Consider the following 18,383-nt stretch of genomic DNA (forward strand, 5'->3'; position numbering starts at 1 on the left):
TGTATTCAAAAGGAATTAGACATATAAAGGAAGGACCTACAGTTCTTCTCCCTTATGGATCCACTTCTGACCTTGGCTCAAAAACTGCAGTGGCAGTGTTCCAAAAACTGCCAGAGAGAAAAATGAGTGGAAACTTAGCCTTAGACTGTAAAGAACACCCCTTAATGGCAGACAGTTCATGTTCCTGTGGCCAAAACAGTCTCTTCATTCAGACCCACATACTGACAGAAAAACAGTATGCCAGTCACTTTCAGTAAACTGCTTTAAAGGGGTAGTCCAGTGGTGAAAAACTTATCCCCTATCCTAAGGATAGGGGATAAGTTTGAGATCGCGGGGGGTCCGACCGCTGGGGCCCCCTGCGATCTCTCTGTACGGGGCTCCGACTCTCCGCCGAGATAGCGGGTGTCGACCCCCGCACGAGGCGGCGGCCGACACGCCCCCTCAATACATCTCTATGGCAGAGCCGGAGATTGCCGAAGGCAGCGCTTCGGCTCTGCCATAGAGTTGTATTGAGGGGGCGTGTCGGCCGCCGCCTCGTGCGGAGGTCGACACGCCCCCTTCCCGCGGGCTGTCGGGGCTCCGTACAGGAGATTGCAGGGGGCCCCAGCGGTCGGACCCCCCGCGATCTGCAACTTATCCCCTATCCTTAGGATAGGGGATAAGTTGCTCACCACTGAATCACCACTGGACTACTCCTTTAAGGGTGTATTCACATGTACAGTATCCTGCGCATAATTGATGCACAGGTTTTAAAGCTGCAGAGTTTATGCTGCAGAGTTCAATATAAATTAATTTACTAAACACAGCATTAAAGGGGTAGTCCAGTGGTGAAAAACGTATCCCCTATCCTAAGGATAGGGGATAAGTTTGAGATCGCGGGGGGTCCGACCGCTGGGGCCCAATGCGATCTCTCTGTACGGGGGGCCAGGCTCTCCGCCCAGATAGCGGGTGTCGACCACCGCACGAAGCGGCGGCCGACACGCCATCTCAATATATCTCTGTGGCAGAGCCGGAGATTGCCGAAGGCAGTGCTCCGGCTCTGCCATACAGATGTATTGAGGGGGCGTGTCGGCCGCCGCTTTGTGCGGGGGTCAACACGCCCCCTTCCCGCGGGCTGTCGGGGCCCCGTACAGGAGATCGTGGGGGCCCCAGTGGTCAGACCCCCCGCGATCTGCAACTTATCCCCTATCCTTAGGATAGGGGATAAGTTGTTCACCACTGGATATCTCCTTTTAAGTCTGCAGCTTCAACCACATCAAATATGCGCAGTATACTGTGTGTGTGAATACCTACCAAGGGTATATTCACACATAGTAGAAATCTATGCACCGTGTTTCTCCGAAAATAAGACCGGGTCTTATATTAATTTTAGTCACAAAAAACACATTTATTTACGGTACGGTATGTACATTGAACATGGTGGTTCCACGGTATTTACACCCCCCCCCCCCCCCCCATTATCATCATGTGATGGGCGCAGCTCTGTTCCCCTCCCCCCCCGGTTTATCAGCCCAGCGCTGCACCCCACATCGGGGGACTAATCGTATGTCACCCGCGAGCGCAGCTTCTCTCCCCCCTGCCAAATAATTATCAGCCGCTGTGCTGTACTTTGTATTGCTGTGCCCGGGGTGCAAATTTTAAAAAACAAACTTTAACTTACCTTCGTAATCCGTTCCCCCGTTGCTATGGAACCGGCCTCATGGTCCCTCTGCTGTTCTTGCTGCTTCCTGGTATTGGGACGTCACAGAGCCTTCAGCCTATCACCAGCCGCAGCGATGTCCCGCCTCTGCCGATGATAGGCTGAGCCGACTGTCATCTAAGAAGCCGGACGGCTTTTTACTTCACAGTGAGCTCAGCCTATCATCGGCCGAGGTGGGACATCGCTGCGGGCGGTGATAGGCTGAAGGCTCTATGACGTTCCCATCCCCAGGACTGCAGCGAGAACAGCGGAGGACAGTGAGGCCGGTTCCTTAGCAACAGAGGACGAAGGCAAGTTAAACTTTGTTTTTTAATATTTGCAGCCCGGGCATTGTCTAGGTCAGTGGTCTTCAACCTGCGGACCTCCAGATGTTGCAAACATTTGCAACATCTGGAGGTCCAAAGGTTGGAGACCACTGGTCTAGGTCTAATTTTCGGGGTAGGGTTTATATTGCAGCCCACCCCGATAATCCAGCTAGGGCTTATTTTCGGGGTATGGTGTATTTTCGGGGAAACACGGTAGTTGGGGTAATGCTGTTTATAGTTACATATTTACTGTGAAATGTCACATGATAATGCTGGTAGGTACTTTTGAGGTCTGTTCTAGGCAACAGAGAGTCAGCTCTCACCCCTTCCCCTACCCCCCCAGATACTAGCTTGTGAAAAATAAAACATCAAATGCAGAAAAGTACCTTTACAGGTGATAGTACACCAGGCATTGATACACATTAGGCACTGACTAGTTTAACTAAACTAAAGCAGGTAATCAAGCTTGGGTCACATGACAGCACACCTGTGCTTTGGAGAATTTATGTATTTTCTGTATTCTGCAAGTTGTGTCAGGTAACTACTTGAAGGCCACTTGTGTCTTTCCACAAAATCCAGTTCCTCTGCTAAATAAAAAGATAAAATGGAGGGAGTAAAAAATAAAGCTGAGAATAAAACATAATGTTTTACAAATACAGTATACAACAATGTTTCTGCCTGCTGCTTCATGCAACAAAGCTCAAAGCAACAGGCCACTGACAATCCACTGCATTAAAGGGGTACTCTGGTGGAAAAGAAATGTTTTCAAATTAACAGATGCCAGAAAGTAAAACAGATTTTTAAATTACTTCTCTTTAAAAAGCTTAATCCTTCCAGTACTTATCAGCTGCTGTGTGCTCGAGAGGAAGTTTTGTAGACAGTTCCTGACATGGAAAAAGGTGACAGCAGAGAGCACTGTGGTTAGACTAGAAAGAACTATACAACTTCCTCTGTAGTATACAGCAGCTGATAAGTACTAGGAGGCTTAAATGGGCAGCACTGTCATTAAATATAATTTTCGCTATTGCACTCCTTTATGGTAAATAAAAAATCTTTCTAATGTACTATGTTTAAAAAAAGGAAGTTTTCTATGTTTTATTTGTGCTTAAAAAAGCTGCCACAAGGTGTCTCCCTACTTGTCCAGAGCACATTTCCCCCTCTCTCTTGCACAGACTTTGGACACCTGCTGGCCTGGCAGAAGTCCAAAATCAGGAAATGCAATCTGAAGTGCTGAGGGAGGGGGAAGGTGGGCAAACCTATCCAATCATAGCTCATCTCACACTGAGCTCTTGGCTGTGTGTAGCAGAGTGAGGGAGGAAGTTCTCCCCTGTATGGCTTCAGATGATGTCACGCCTGCTGGGTAATGCCCCTTCCCAGTCTGTGAATCTGACTGAGCAGAAAATATAGAGCATTATCAAGGTAGAAAAATAAAAAATAAACCACCCCTGCCTTTATTTTTATTATCATGATGGGGGCAGGGAACTGGGAGGATTATAAAATGTAACAAGATCATGAGAGGTACTCTTTAAGATTATTAAATAGAGGAAATTCACAAATCTGTATAATTTTCTGGCACCAGTTGATTTAGGGTATGTTCACACGCGCGGATTTTCGCAGCGTATTTAGCTGCGCATCCGCTGGTGAAGGCCCGCACTATGCTGGCTTTACATGTGCCTGCTGGTAGCGGCAATACCCCACTACCAGCAGACACAGTGCAGCAATGTGCGCGGCGTACTCTCACATTGCGGCTGCTCTCCCTGCTCTGAGCTAGGCAGAGAGCTACCGCGATGGGCGAGTATACTGCGACTCGCACATCGCAGTGTGCCTGCTGGTAGCGGCGTATTGCTGCTACCAGCAGGTACATGTAAAGCCAGCATAGAGCGGGCCTTCACCAGCGGATCTGCAGCGTAAAATACGCACGTGTGAACGTGCCCTTAAAGGGGTACTCCGGCGCTTAGACATCTTATTCCCTATCCAAAGGATAGGGGATAAGATGCCTGATCACGGGGGTCCCGCCGCTGGGGACCCCCGTGATCTTGCACGCAGCAACCCAGTTAAAATCAGTCCCCGGAGCATGTTCGCTCTGGGTCTGATTACTGGCGACCACGGGGCAGGCGGCGTGTGACGTCAAGTCTCCGCCCCCGTGTGACGTCACGCTCTGCCCCTCAATGCAAGCCTATGGGAGCGCCGGAGTACCCCTTTAACATTTTTTTTTCACTGGAGTACCTCTTTAACATATGAAGATGTTTGCGCAACAGCTGTAACCAAGGCTAATATAAGCAAATATGGATACTGAAGTATGCCTCCAATTATAAACATGTTACCACTAATTCAATTGGATTAATCCATATCCTGGCTATCAGATCCAGTTTCAATAAGTGACAAGTCAATTAATATTTAGAAATCCAAGAAGAAGAAAAAACTGTTACAAAATTATGTGGATGTCCATTGAAAAAACATTGTATGTAGTTTACGGTGGTAGTCATATTAATTTCAAGATGTAATATGTGCCAAATCCACACCATTTACTGTCATATGAACATTTTTAAAATCAATATATACCTTGTACATATATCGAATCAATTGATTCCGTAACATACACATACCAATAACTATTATCTTATTTGGTGTTATCTATTTGAGCTTTTTATAAGGTAAATTCACACAAGGTTGATTAATTGCAAACATTTATGCAACTGAAAAAAGTTCCATAAACTGACTAGCCATAAAATTAGTGTGGTGAATAACACAGACCATCTGGCGACAATGGCACCTGTTAAAGGGGGACTACCGTGCTAAAAACTTATCCCGTATCTAAAGGATAGGGGATAAGTTGCCCGATCGCGCGGGGTCCTGCCGCTGTGGACCCCCGCGATCTCGCATGCAGCACCCCGCTCTCATCAGGCCCAGGAGCGAACATCGCTCCAGGTCTGATGACTGCCGATCACGGGGCCGGAGTATCGTGACGTCACGGCTCCGCCCCATGTGACGTCACGCTCCGCACCCTCAATGTAAGTCTATGGCAGGGCGCGAGACGGATGTTCGCTCTGTGGCTTGATGAGAGCGGGGTGCTGCGTGCGAGATCGCGGGGGGTCACCAGCAGCAGGACCCCGCGCCATCAGGCAACTTATCCCCTATCCTTTAGATAGGGGATAAGTTGTCAGCACGGTAGTACCCCTTTAAGGATTCGAAAGAAAAGTCTTTCCTTCTGGTCTGAAGAGCTTCTGAAGCACAAGGTGTTAAATAAATAAATGCTGAAATGGCAGTAAGGTGTCACAACACATGGTACATCACCAATTGTGGTGTAGGAGTTTTGCATAGCCATAGAATAGTCAGAGCGTTCACTTTAACCCCTGCTCAAAAGTGCCTTCAATAGGCATGTGAGTATCACAACTGAATTTTAACGCAAAGAATGAAGGTGGTCTGGTCTGATGTTTTCTTTAACATTGTTTTGACAAATGGGTGGTGTGCATCACTTACTTGGTAAAGAGACGGCACCAGGATTCACTATGGGAGGAAGGCTAAGACAATGTGATACTCTGGGTAATATTCTGTTGGGAAACCTTGAGTCCTGGCATTATGTGGGGGCACTTTGACACATTCTATGTAGCCTAACATTCTTGCAGAATAGATACACAGCTTATGGCATTGGTATTTCTTATTGACAGTTCAGGAATGCTTTGAGGAACATGAAAAGGTGTTTACTTGGCTTCCAAATTTCTTCAATCTCAATCCAATCCGGAATATGTGAAATGTTCTGGAAAACATTTCAATCCATGTCCTTGTGAGAGAAATCATAGGCCACCTTTATTCTGTCTCAATTGGTCTGGCTGATTGGCGTATGTATGAATAAGGTTGTTTCTGCAGCATGTGCATTTCATTTTTCCACAGTGCATTCAGATGAATGGAACATTTTCAGGATTTTCGGCAACAAATCTGCCACATGTGAATTTACCCTTACATAGTGCACTTTCAAATGTGTCTGGTTGGTTGGTTGGTTTGGTAAAGCCAAATTACCTGAAAGGTCTTGGAACTCTTGCTTTTGACTGAAGATCAAATAGTGTGTGGCAACAAAGTAAAGTAGCCAAGTGTAAAGACTTTCAGAGTTATGGAACTGTCCAACAAAATAGAATCGATATGAAGAAAATTAGTTATGACACATACATTAAAAAATGTTTAGTAATCTACAAGTTACACTTTGGCACCCTTCATTGTTATCCAAACATATTTTTGTGACGTAGGCCATACAATTGATGTAAATGGAGCTTAAGGCAAAAGATAATCTTTTGCAAATGCAAGAAAACTAAACAAAAATGTACAGAAGGCATTAGTCATGAGTGATTTCATGTATTTACATAGTGCTAAGCATGTTCCTGTTTTTATAAAAGTGCCCTATATAGTCAGGTATGACTCCTACAGTCTTATCTGGTTGTACTCAATATTCTATAGGCTGAAGCAAGTTGCAACAAATGCTGAAAAGTACAGCAGGATAGTTTATGTACAGATCTACATATCGAATCTCTAGTGTGTTACATGTTCAAGAGAGACATCATAGACATCATATACTGTCAATGAGTTTGGATTTCCCAGCTGAAACTCATTTACAGTATATCTAGGCTTTTTGTGGGAATGAGAAAAATAAACTCATCCATAGTGAATCCTATTCTCCTATGAGCTACGTCCATAAACACTTCTGATATGAATGTTTCAAATTGTTGATGGCATTACCTTAGCCTTTTTAAGCAGACTGACCACGTTCAGGCTTGTTGATCCCAGCTCTCTGCTGGGCACACTCTGAAGCTGGGTACTGATATAACGTTCACAAATATGTTGTAGTCTTGATACTTGATACATCTCGGAGCAAATCAGAAGAGACATGGCTTGCAGGATGCTAGCTATAAGTAAGTGTATGGACAATTGGGTGTTTTAGGTTCCAGTATTTACATTCTGCATAATCAGCTGTATGACATTCCTATGTGTTTTTTCCATTTTAAAATATGTATTTCTTTTAACATCAACTACAATAAATAGTACATCATCATATGATTACAAACCATATCACTCCTATAAATAATACCCCTCCCAACCCCCTCCTCCCTCCCTTTACACTCCTCAATTTTAGGTTTAGTGCCCTGTCCGACCCTGTATCACCCACAACCTTGAAACTCAGTGTTTATAATCCCCTTTTTTTTTTAACTTGCAATTATACATTAGATTCCACTTACCATATAGAAAAAAAACATTCCTATGTTACTTCTCTAAAAAGGAATGAATAAACTGACACACTTTCTACAAACTACAAAATTCCATAGTGACATGGTTCCTAGGTTACTCATCTTGAAAATGTATGAATAAATCAGAGTTCTAAGAAAAGAATCTCCAGTATTATTTAGTTGGGTAAAAATTATTGACTAAATCAGACATGTCAGAACAGCTGACAAGCTCTCTGATACTGACCAAAAGGGCACAACGTGTCGATGTAATTTTACACCAAAACTCAGTGTAGCAAGATGGCAATATATCAAGCGTCGTTTAAGACATAAAGTAAATACAGCAAGACCATGTATTATGAGCCAAAACTAAGAATGGTAGAATAAAACCTAATAGTTACATATACTTAGATCGAAGGATAAAATACTGCAAATAGCCATAACTGGCTAAAATAATTAAAGGTTCTGTCATGGTATTATTGTCATAACAATTGTTAAAAAATATAATGAACACATAAAATAGATTCACAATGTAACAGATCAACAATTGAGTATAGTAAAATAGAATCTGTGCGCTATGACACATATGATAAATAAAATACATGAATATGTAAATATCAGTAAAACAAAGTGTCATAGTAAAAAAAATTTGGAGGCAACTCAGTCTAATAAGACAGAGTAAAGGTCCACTATTATCCCTAACTTTAAGGAATAAAACTTAACTTTTATTAGCATAATTTAAATCAAATCAAATGGTGAGTTCATTCAGTGAATTAAAAGCCCAGCACATCCAACACCAATCTGTTATCAGTATCAGCCGCTTGACAAGCATACTTTATAATTCTACTTAAAAATGTTAAAACACTTTTACATGCTTGCCCCTAACATGTTTCGTCACTATGTATGATGTCCTCAGAGGTTATGCCCCATAACCTCTGAGGACGTCACACCTAGTGACAAAACATGTTAGGGGGGGGGGGGGGGGGGTGCTGTAAAAAGGAGATTTTTTTAACACTTGCCGTAAAATCTCTTTCTCGAAGGATCCATTGGGGGACACAGACCGTGGGTGTATGCTGCTGTCTTTAGGAGGTATGACACTATGGTAACAAAAAAGTCGGCTCCTCCCAGCAGGATATACCCGCCACCAGGCCCTGAGCTAATCAGTTTAGTACCAGAGCAATAGGAGAGGAACGACAGGTCAATGAAAAAAACCTGAACTGTCCGAGAACCAGAAGAAAAAATATAACTCAACACACCCTCGGACAGGAAACCAAAGAGTAACCCAAAAGGGCGGGAGCTGTGTCCCCCAATGGATCCTTCGAGAAAGAGATTTTACGGTAAGTGTTAAAAAACTCCTATTCTCTATCGGCTCCATCGGGGGGACACAGACCGTGGGATGTACCAAAGCCGTCCCTTGGGTGGGCAGACAATCAGTTAGGCGGTCGGCTGTTCCACTGCCGCCTGCAGCACTTTACGGCCCAGACTAGCATCAGCCGATTCGAAGGTATGAACCTGGTAAAACCTTGAGAAAGTGTGCAAAGACAACCAAGTAGCCGCCTTGCAAATCTGCGAGGCCGAGGCCTTGTTCTGGAGAGCCCAACAGAACGGGTAGAATGAGCCACAACCCTGAAGGGAGGAACCTTCCCCCTACAGCGATAGGCTTCCGAAATGGCAGACCAGATCCACCGAGAAATGGTGGCCTTGGAAGCAGGATGTCCCTTGCGACGACCTTCCGTAAGGACGAAAAAGGAATCACACTGACGAAACGAGGAAGTGACAGAGAAGTAAGACCTAACAGCCGGAACCACATCCAGTTTGTGGAGTAAATGCTCCTTAGGATGAGAAGGAGCGGGACAAAATGGCGGAAGAACAATGTCCTCATTGAGATGAAAGGCCGAAACAACCTTACGCAAAAAGGAAGGATCTGGCCGGAAGACAACCTTGTCCTGATGAAGCACCAGAAACGGAGAACGGCAGGAGATAGCTGCCAATTCAGACACTCTCCGGATGGAGGTGATAGCAACAAGAAACGCCACTTTTCAAGAAAGGAGGTGCAGGGACACCTCCCTAAGGGGTTCAAAATGTTCACCTTGGAGGACCCCCAAGACCAGATTCAAATCCCAAGGGGGAGAAGGTGACCGATAAGGAGGGGCAGCATGCGCCACTCCTTGAAGAAAGGTCCGGACATGAGAATTAGAAGCCAAAGGACGCTGGAAAAGAATAAAAAGAGCCTAAACCTGACCCTTAAGGGAACTGAGAGACAAACCTAGTTCCAAACCCGACTGCAAGAAAGAAAGAAGACGGGGAACAGAAAAAGTAACAGGAGACAAAACCTGAGCTTCGCACCAATGAAAATAAGACCGCCAAGTATGGTGGTAAATTTTTGCCGAGGAGGGCTTACGAGCCCTGAGCATGGTGCGAATGACTGGGGAAGAGAAACCGCGGGCTCTCAAAACCGCGGTCTCAACCGCCACGCCGTCAACTGCAGCAATGTAAATTGGGGTGGCAAAGAGGACCCTGAGACAGGAGGTCCGAACGAAGTGGAAGGCGTAGTGGAGTGTCGTCCAGGAGCCTGACCACGTCAGCGTACCATGACCTTCGGGGCCAATCTGGAGCTATCAGAATGGCAGGAACTTCCTCCGCTTTGAGCTTCGTCAGAACCCTGGGAAGGAGCGGAAGGGGAGGAAACAGAGCAGAGCAAACCCGTCCAAGGAATCACTAGGGCATCCACAGCTAGTGCCAGGGGGTCCCTGGACTTCGCCACAAACGGAAGGATCTTCCGATTGTGCCGAGATGCGAAGAGGTCCACGTCTGGAATGCCCCAGAGGTCGCAGATCTGTGCGAAGACCTCTGGATGCAGGGACCACTCGCCAGGGTCGGCTGAGGGACCGGCTGAGAAAGTCCGCTTCCCAGTTGAGCACACCCGGAATGTGAATCGCCTAAATGGCCGGAACATTGTTTTCCGCCCAAAATGAGAATCTTTGTCACCTCGGCCATGGCTGCCGAGCTGCAAGTGCCGATTTATGTAAGCCACAGCCGTGGCGTTGTCCGACTGGATGCGGACAGGGCGGGACTGAAGCAGGGACTCCCAGTGAAGAAGGTAAAGAAGAATTGCCCTCAGTTCCAAGATGTTTATCGGAAGCGGGGCTTCCCGGGGAGACCAGAGGCCCTGAACTGTCCAGTTCCTGAGCACACCGCCCCAGCCCGACAGACTGGCATCCGTTGTAACCACCTGCCAGTGGAGGGGAAGAAATTATCACCCCTGAAGAAGAAAGGGGGAGCGGAGCCACCAGAGCAGAGACTGACGGATCCGGCGAGGGAGAGCAATCTTGCGATCGAGAGACAGAGGAGATCTGTCCCATCGAGAGAGAATCGCCAGCTGAAGGGGACGGTAATGAAACTGGGCAAAGGGTACGGCCTCCATGGCCGCTACCATCCGACCCAAGACTTCCATGCAAATGCGGATGGAAACTGGGACCTGGGCCCGAAGGGAGCGGACTCCTGACAGGAGAGTCAGACATTTGTCTGGCGGAAGGCAAATCCGGGCAGGGGCCGTGTTGAATTGAAGTCCCAGGAAGATCAGAGACTGGGTGGGAGAAAGGACAGACTTGTCCCTGTTGACCATCCACCCGAAGCGATCCAGAGTCTGGAGGGTGAGATCCACATTCTCCAGGGTCTGGACTCTGGTGGGAGCCTTGATGAGAAGGTCGTCCAGGTAAGGGATCACTGAGACTCCTCTCGACCGCAACAGGGCTATCACTGGTGCAAGGATCTTGGTAAAGACCCGAGGAGCAGTGGCCAGACCAAAGGGGAGGGCTACGAATTGAAAATGTCCCTCTGGAACCGCAAAACGGAGGTACCGTTGATGGCCGGGAAATATTGGAACATGGAGGTAGGCATCTTTGATGTACACTGAAGAAAGAAATTCCCCTTGTTACATGGATGCCACTACTGAACTGAGGGATTCCATTCGGAAGTGGCGGATGAGAAGATGACGGTTGAGATGCTTGAGATCCAGGATTGGCCGCACCGAATCGCCCTTCTTGGGGACCACAAAAAGATTGGAATAGAAACCCTGAAAACGTTCCCTTGGAGGAACGGGGACAATAACTCCCTGGAGAAGCAGGGACCGAAGGGCCTCTTGAAACTGCTTCCCCAGAGAAGGAGACCGGGGAGCCCGGGACTGAAAAAAACGATCCCTCGGGAGAGAAGCAAACTCGATTCAGTACCCGTTGGACACCACGTCCCTGACCCAAGAGTCCTTAATATGTGTGGTCCATACGTCTCGAAAGAACAGGAGACTATCTCCCACACGAGAAAAATCTGCGGGTGGGGGTATCACTTCATGTGGAAGTGGGTTTGCGGTTGCCCAATTTGGCCGCAAAACGTCCGGAACGGTTGGTGTCCGACTTCCAAGACGGGCGCGCCCTGAACGAGGGAGCCTTCTTGTCCCGCGAAGGCGCCTGCCCCGACCCCTTATTGGGGCCAAAAGTCCGAAAGGACCGAAAGGAAGAGGACTTCCTCTGGGAAGTAGAGCAAGCCTTATTTTGAGGCAACAAGGAACTCTTGCCCCCCACTGTCTCAGAAATAATCTTGTCAAGGCGCTTGCCAAAAAGACGGACACCAGTAAAAGGGAGCTCAGGGAGAGACCTTTAGGAAGCGGCATCTGTATTCCAAGCCTTTAGCTACATGGAACGGCGGAGAGCCACCAGGTGACCCACAGCAAAGGCAGCACAACGGGCTGACTGCATGGAAGCTCTGCACAGAAATTCCCCAGCTTTAGAGCATTGGAGAACCAAGGCAGACAGATCCTCTGGGGGAGATCCCGCCTGGATACCCTGACGGAGCTTTGAGGACCACAACGATAGGGCTTTGGACACCCAAGCCGAGGCGAAGGTGGGAAGTAGAGAAGAGCCTGCTGCTTCAGAGGCAAACTTCACTAAGGACTCCACCTTCTTGTCCGTCGGGTCCTTGAAAGCAGCCGCATCTGCCAGTGGCAGTGTGGTAGCCTTAGAGAGGCGGGAAATTGGTGGGTCCACCGAGGGAGGGGAAGCCACCTTAAAGACAAGGTCCTTGTCGAATGGGTAACGCACCTGAACCTTCTTCATTCCCGGGAACCTCTTGTCTGGATGTTTCCATGCAGATTCCAGAAGGGTGTCAAATTCAGCGTGAGTGCTGAACCTTTGAGGTGCCGGTTTAGCACGACGAAAGGAAACTTCAGGAGTCATGTCCGAAGATCCTGGGTCCTCTAAGTGAAAGGTGTCTCTTATGGCCGCAACTAATGAGTTCACCGTTTCAACTGAATCCAAGTGGTCTTCCGAGTCAGATGCCGATTCAAAAGCCTCATCCGCCAGTTCACCAGGAGAATGTGAACGAGTGGAGGCAGCCCTGGAGGTTTGTGACCAGATGATCCGGGGGGGCGGGAACTACGAGGGGAAAGCCAACGTCTACCTGAAGACTCAATAGAAGAGTCAGAAGATGCACCCCTAGTACGCTTGTGAGAGCGTGAGGTATGTGGAGAAGAGGAGCGGTTCCCTTTAGAGGGCCGGCGCAGGGCAGACTTCTTCAAGGCAGACACCACTTCACGGGAGGCCTCAGCCACCGAACGGGAGACTTGAGTCAAGTCAGCCATATACTGGGACAGGGAAGAAACCCAGGCTGGAGGGGCGGCCGAATCCACCGGAACTGAAAGAGCATCCGGGGGAACCATGGGGTCTGGGGCAGCAGAGGAGCAGGCAGAGCAAGTGGGTTCAGCAGAACCAGGCATTTTGGAATTACAGGTCTTACAGATAAAATAGGAAACTAATGCTCCAGTTGTCTGTTTAGAGGGAGGAACAGTTCTGGGTACGAACATAATGAAAAAAGAACTCACCCGAGTCTGTGTCCCCTGTGGCAGCTGCTGTGAGGAGAACTCCGCTCTGAGAGAAAGAGAAGGAGAAACAGGCCAGCCAATAGCCATAGGGGGGCGTGCCTGGAGCAGAGGCACTGTCTAATTGGCCTCTGTCTCCCGAACATCGCGCGCACGGCGCTGATTGGAGGACGGTTCGCGCCTCCAGTAAGCTCCGGTGGCCCTGTGGGTGGAGCTATAGCGCCCCGGCCGCCGTGAAGAAGAACAGTAATGGCGCCCGCTCTTTGCCCCGGGCGCACATGTCAGTCGCATCTGCGCCCGCGGGGAAGTGAGCGGGCGATTCCCATGTACGCTGGCAGCTGTCTGCAGCCGAAAACGAAAGTGAGTCGGGGCTCCGTGCGCCGAACAGTACAGACGCCGCGGCTTTCAGCCACATAGTTAGCACTGCGGCCGACAGCCGCATAGTATAAAACACCTGCTCAAAATGCCCTTGCTCGCCCCTGCTTTGAATAAAGATAGAGCCCCAACACAGGCCAGCCCCTTAACCTGAAAGTGGTCCAAAAAATGAGGGTCTCCAGAGGTTGCAAGTCAGCACCTAAGGGAGAAAATATATACTCACCTCAGTCAGAAGAACTTACCTGATGGAGTCTTCTGCGAGGTCTTCAGTCAGCTTTTGTTACCTGCATCATGCCGAGCTACCCTGTGCGAGCGAGGCGAGCAGGGAATAGGGGGACCCGGACCCATGAGGTACAACCCCAGACGCTGACCGTTGGCGAGAGGGGGTTAACAGCGCATATACGCAATGTCTGTGCCCCCTTACTCGCAATGGGGAAACAATGAGCCGCAGTTCCTAAGTCCCCACCTGAAAACATGGAAGAAAAAGGAAAAAACACATTCCCTAACTAGGAAAATAATAAAACATAAGACCTGGTCTGGAGAAATCCAGACCATATCCACCTCCTTCAGACACTAAGCTTAAACTGATTAGCTCAGGGTCTGGAGGCGGGTATATCCTGCTGGGAGGAGCCAACTTTTTTGTTACCATAGTGTCATACCTCCTAGAGACAGCAGCATACACCCACGGTCTGTGTCCCCCAATGGAGCCGATAGAGAAAGTGTTTTAACATCAGCACAAACACCTTACCATGGCATAAACTGCAGGTATGCCAGGGAAAAGTGACTGACGAATTTGTCAAGTGACTGATACCAATAACAGATTGGCGTTGGATGTGCTTGGCTTTTAATTCACTGAATTTACTAAGATTTAAAAATCTTAATCCTTCCAGTACTTATCAGCTGCTGTATGCTCCACAAGAAGTTGTTAAGTTCTTTTCAGTCTGACCACACTGTTCTCTACTGACAACTCTGTCCATTTCAGGAACTGTTAAGAGTAGGAGCGAATCCCCATAGCAAACCTCTCCTGCTTTGGACAGTACCTGAAACGGACAGAGGTGTCAGCAGAGACGACTGTGGTCAGACTGGAAATAACTTCACAATTTCCCCTGGATTATACAGCAGCTGATAAGTACTAGAAGGATTAAGATTTTTAAATGGAAGTAATTTACAAGTCTGGGCAACTTGCTAAATAAATTCACTAGCTCTGGATGGGTTTGGATATGATCTGTGGCTGGACTGCTGCTAAGCCAATAGATGTGCTCCCCTGTTGATGCACACCAATATATAGTATATATGACAAAAGTATTATTAAATTGGCAAGCGCTGGATCAGACACATAACAATTATAACTATATAGTTGAAACTGACCTGTATAAGCAGTAGGAGGAGGGAGAGGTCCTGATAATACAGATGGAACTGTAGACGGTGTGAGGGAGTGTTCTCCAGATGACTAAAATGAAGACACGATAGCTTAATTGTGTGAAATGATATACGTATCAATAGAATTGGGCTGTGTCTGTATAGCGTGACCGGATTACCAACAACCATTCCCGGACAGGACTTCAATTCAACACCCTCTAACAATTCCAGGAGCACCCTCATCGAGAGCTCTCAACAGCGATCATTGCGCAGCGGACACCTGCCGGAGCCACACCAGGTACGCTACTCAGTGCTATAACAGATAGCAGTCATTCATGAAAGTATCTATATGTAATACGGACATCCATCAGCCTGCAAGATTATTTGCATCGGAACTAGGTAGTGACAACATTATATTGCCTATGTTACAGAGTTGAACTGTAGAAAAGGATTTTTAATACGCACTTTCAACCTCTGGAGCACCCTCAGGGAGAGCCCACGCAGATACACAGTATAAAGCACTCTCCACTACAATATCCATACGGATACAGTAATACAGCTCCCTAACAGGTACTAATAGGAAATCACCAATAGTTCCTTGCACTATATACAGATCGATTAACCTATTCTACACCACAGGAATATCACCCCTTCAGTTTACTACACCAGCCGTTCGGACATCTGAACCTGCATATCCCCACCAATACTGCTTGTACCAGCGCGACTGATCCTCTACAGGTATATCACGCTATACAGACACAGCCCAATTCTATTGATACGTATATCATTTCACACAATTAAGCTATCGTGTCTTCATTTTAGTCATCTGGAGAACACTCCCTCACACCGCCTACAGTTCCATCTGTATTATCAGGACCTCTCCCTCCTCCTACTGCTTATACAGGTCAGTTTCAACTATATAGCTATAATTGTTATGTGTCTGATCCAGCGCTTGCCAATTTAATAATACTTTTGTCATAATTTACAAATCTGTTCAACATCCAGTTGATTTCAAAACATTTGTTTTCCATCGGAGTACCCCTTTAAGCAATCCCTACTTAATAAATGTGAATAATTACAATATCAATGTAAAATAACTGGGAATAACGCACATAGTATGGACGGTTTTCATATCAATCATATCATATAGTAACTACTGATAAGCATCACACACACATCTTAAAAATTGTTGTTTTGTTCTTTAGTCTTAAGAACACATAGGGCCTCATTTACTAAGAGTGTCAGGTTTTTACTAGTGGAAATGTTGTTTTAGACTTGCAGGAATCCTCTCTATTTACTATTGGGAAAAGTCGGGAACATTTTCTGACCAGCTTTTTCTAGGTGGAAATTTCCAGCCATTTATCCACAGGATTTTCTGTGAATTCAATAGTAAACAGGTCGGGTTGGGAAACCCTGCCCCTTTTTGGGTCTGCCACACCCTCTCTGCAACAGACAACACTCCTTTTTTGGCTTTTCACAGTGCAATGTCGGTTTTGTCGGATTTTCCCGGCGCACACTGGCACAGACTGGTGCAAACATGTCTCAAACACTCAAAAAAAAATTACAAAAAATGGTCGGTTTCAGCTTAGTAAATGAGGCCCAGAGACCTAGTCTTTGACCTAGTTTTGGTCATGAACAAGCATTGCTTTAAGCCCTATGATTATTCTCTGACATGAGTTATGGGCTAGTGTGTTTGATAAATTATCTCCACATGGAGATGGATGCTCTCTCTCATCATCTAAATACCAATGAATTTACGTCTGTTGGAGCTGCAGGTTGCCCTAAAGATAACCCCGGCGATAAAAAAATGATGAAATCAATTTGCTTCTTTAATTTTTCAGAGGTCTTTTTAAAAATCAAACACGCAATCTGATCCGAAATGTATATAGTATTAGTGTGGAGGAACAAAAGCTCGACAATCCACAGTAAAGTTATGGGGCGCTAACATTTATGTGGCAAAATTCTCAGAATTCTGAATACTGCGGCTTTCTAAAAAAAGCCTGTTATATTTTTATATTAGGTAATCTAACTAATAGGAAAAGTGTCATGGACATTCTCAGACGATCACATATACTTTCCAGAGAAACATAACTCATTAGCCCAGATTTATCTGAGAAAATTGTGTCTGAATTGTGTCTCCAACAGATAGCAACCAATCACAGCTCATTTTGAGAAACGAAAGCTGAGATGTGACTTATTGCTATCTGAGACAAAAGTCTGACATTTAATCAGACAGATAAATCTGGGCCATTATGTATAACTTACCAGGGTAGAAGGTATCTGTATAGATGTACTCAAGAAAATCTAAAAAAGTGTCTTTTGATAGACCATACACTGGAATAAGCACTTGATTGGCTTCCATGTAACTTCCACTAAACATGGCAGCCATTACTTCACAGCGAGCTACTAACATGGCCCGATGAGCTGGAATCTTAGTATCTGCAGTACAAAGTAGAAAAAAAAATCACACTATTCTATTATGCATATAAGTTCCACATATTTAAAGAGTACTTGTTACAACAGTGACAGGATAGGTGAAAATTGGCTGTCATTCTCGTAGCCAGAGACTTGACCCGACATGAGGTAATCAGGAGTAGAAATTCAAAATTTCCACACAAAGTGGGACTTCCAGCATTTCAACTCCCGATCGCGTCATGTTCGCCAAGTCGTGAGCTATGAGAATGCCATCCAGTTTACACATGACAGGACTACGCAATTTATTTGTGCAAGCGGTTTGCGTGATAATTTAGCGATTTTGTTTTTACAGTCTGCGCGGGAAGGGGGCGTTGCCCCCACATGCGCCACGCTTATTGCTATTTACATTGGTAAACAATAGATTGTAGTGAGACAAGCTTAATCTGGCACAGGTTTCTTAGGCTAGCACACAGCCAGCTTCAGACTTCCAGGAAATCCTGCACACCAAGCACAAGCAGGGTCCTACATAAAACCGGTGTACAAAATGTTATTCTTAGTAAAACTCCCACTATAAGTATGAAATAATGTTATAAAATAGTACTCCTTTATTGGGACATTTAATAAGTGAAGATAATAAGAGAATAAATAAAGTGAAAAAAGTATGATAAAATAAATAAAACAAAAAAAGTGAAAAGTAAACCATATATAAAAAAAAACAAAAAAAAACAATACAATGCCAAGAAGACTTTTTCCCAAATTCACGTGGAAAAACTATATATATATTACAAAATTATATATATATATATATATATATATATATATATTACCAAACTTCACCACCAAAGTGCAATTTCTGCCGCATTAAACACGGCCTCATACAATCAATGCAGAGTGGCAAAAATGGAAAAATTTAGTTGTTTATTCAGATAGGGATGTCCTGATATAAATTCTAGTATCGGTATCGGGGATGATACTAGCCATTTCCATGGTATCGGGGACTCTTCAATGTCTCCGATACCAAATCCAATACCTGCTGCCGCTCCGCTGCCCCGTTCTACCGTCCGCATCATAGCGTTCCATGGAGGAGCATGTGACACAAACGTCACTCCACCTTCTACACTGCGCCCAGCGTAATGCTACAGAGGAAGCAG

General features: G+C 46.1%; 1 protein-coding gene across 3 annotated transcripts in view; it reads right to left on the reverse strand.

Annotated features, from left to right (window-relative positions):
* Positions 1 to 2,007: 2,007 nt before the first annotated feature.
* RHOBTB3 (Rho related BTB domain containing 3) overlaps positions 2,008 to 18,383 on the reverse strand; it is a 65,208-nt gene continuing 48,832 nt past the window's right edge. The window contains exons 9-12 of one of the 3 annotated variants that reach the window (XM_056537718.1): positions 17,083 to 17,256; positions 6,733 to 6,899; positions 6,022 to 6,118; positions 2,008 to 2,588 (exon numbers count right to left, since the gene is read on the reverse strand). In XM_056537718.1, the coding sequence (XP_056393693.1) occupies positions 2,476 to 2,588; positions 6,022 to 6,118; positions 6,733 to 6,899; positions 17,083 to 17,256 (551 nt within the window). In that variant the 3' untranslated portion in view covers positions 2,008 to 2,475. Of the gene's footprint in view, positions 2,592 to 6,021; positions 6,119 to 6,732; positions 6,900 to 17,082; positions 17,257 to 18,383 lie in introns of all 3 variants that reach the window. The other 2 variants (XM_056537726.1, XM_056537709.1) reach the window with 2 other exon arrangements.

Source organism: Hyla sarda, chromosome 1 (assembly GCF_029499605.1).
Source record: "Hyla sarda isolate aHylSar1 chromosome 1, aHylSar1.hap1, whole genome shotgun sequence".
Lineage (NCBI taxonomy): Eukaryota > Metazoa > Chordata > Amphibia > Anura > Hylidae > Hyla > Hyla sarda.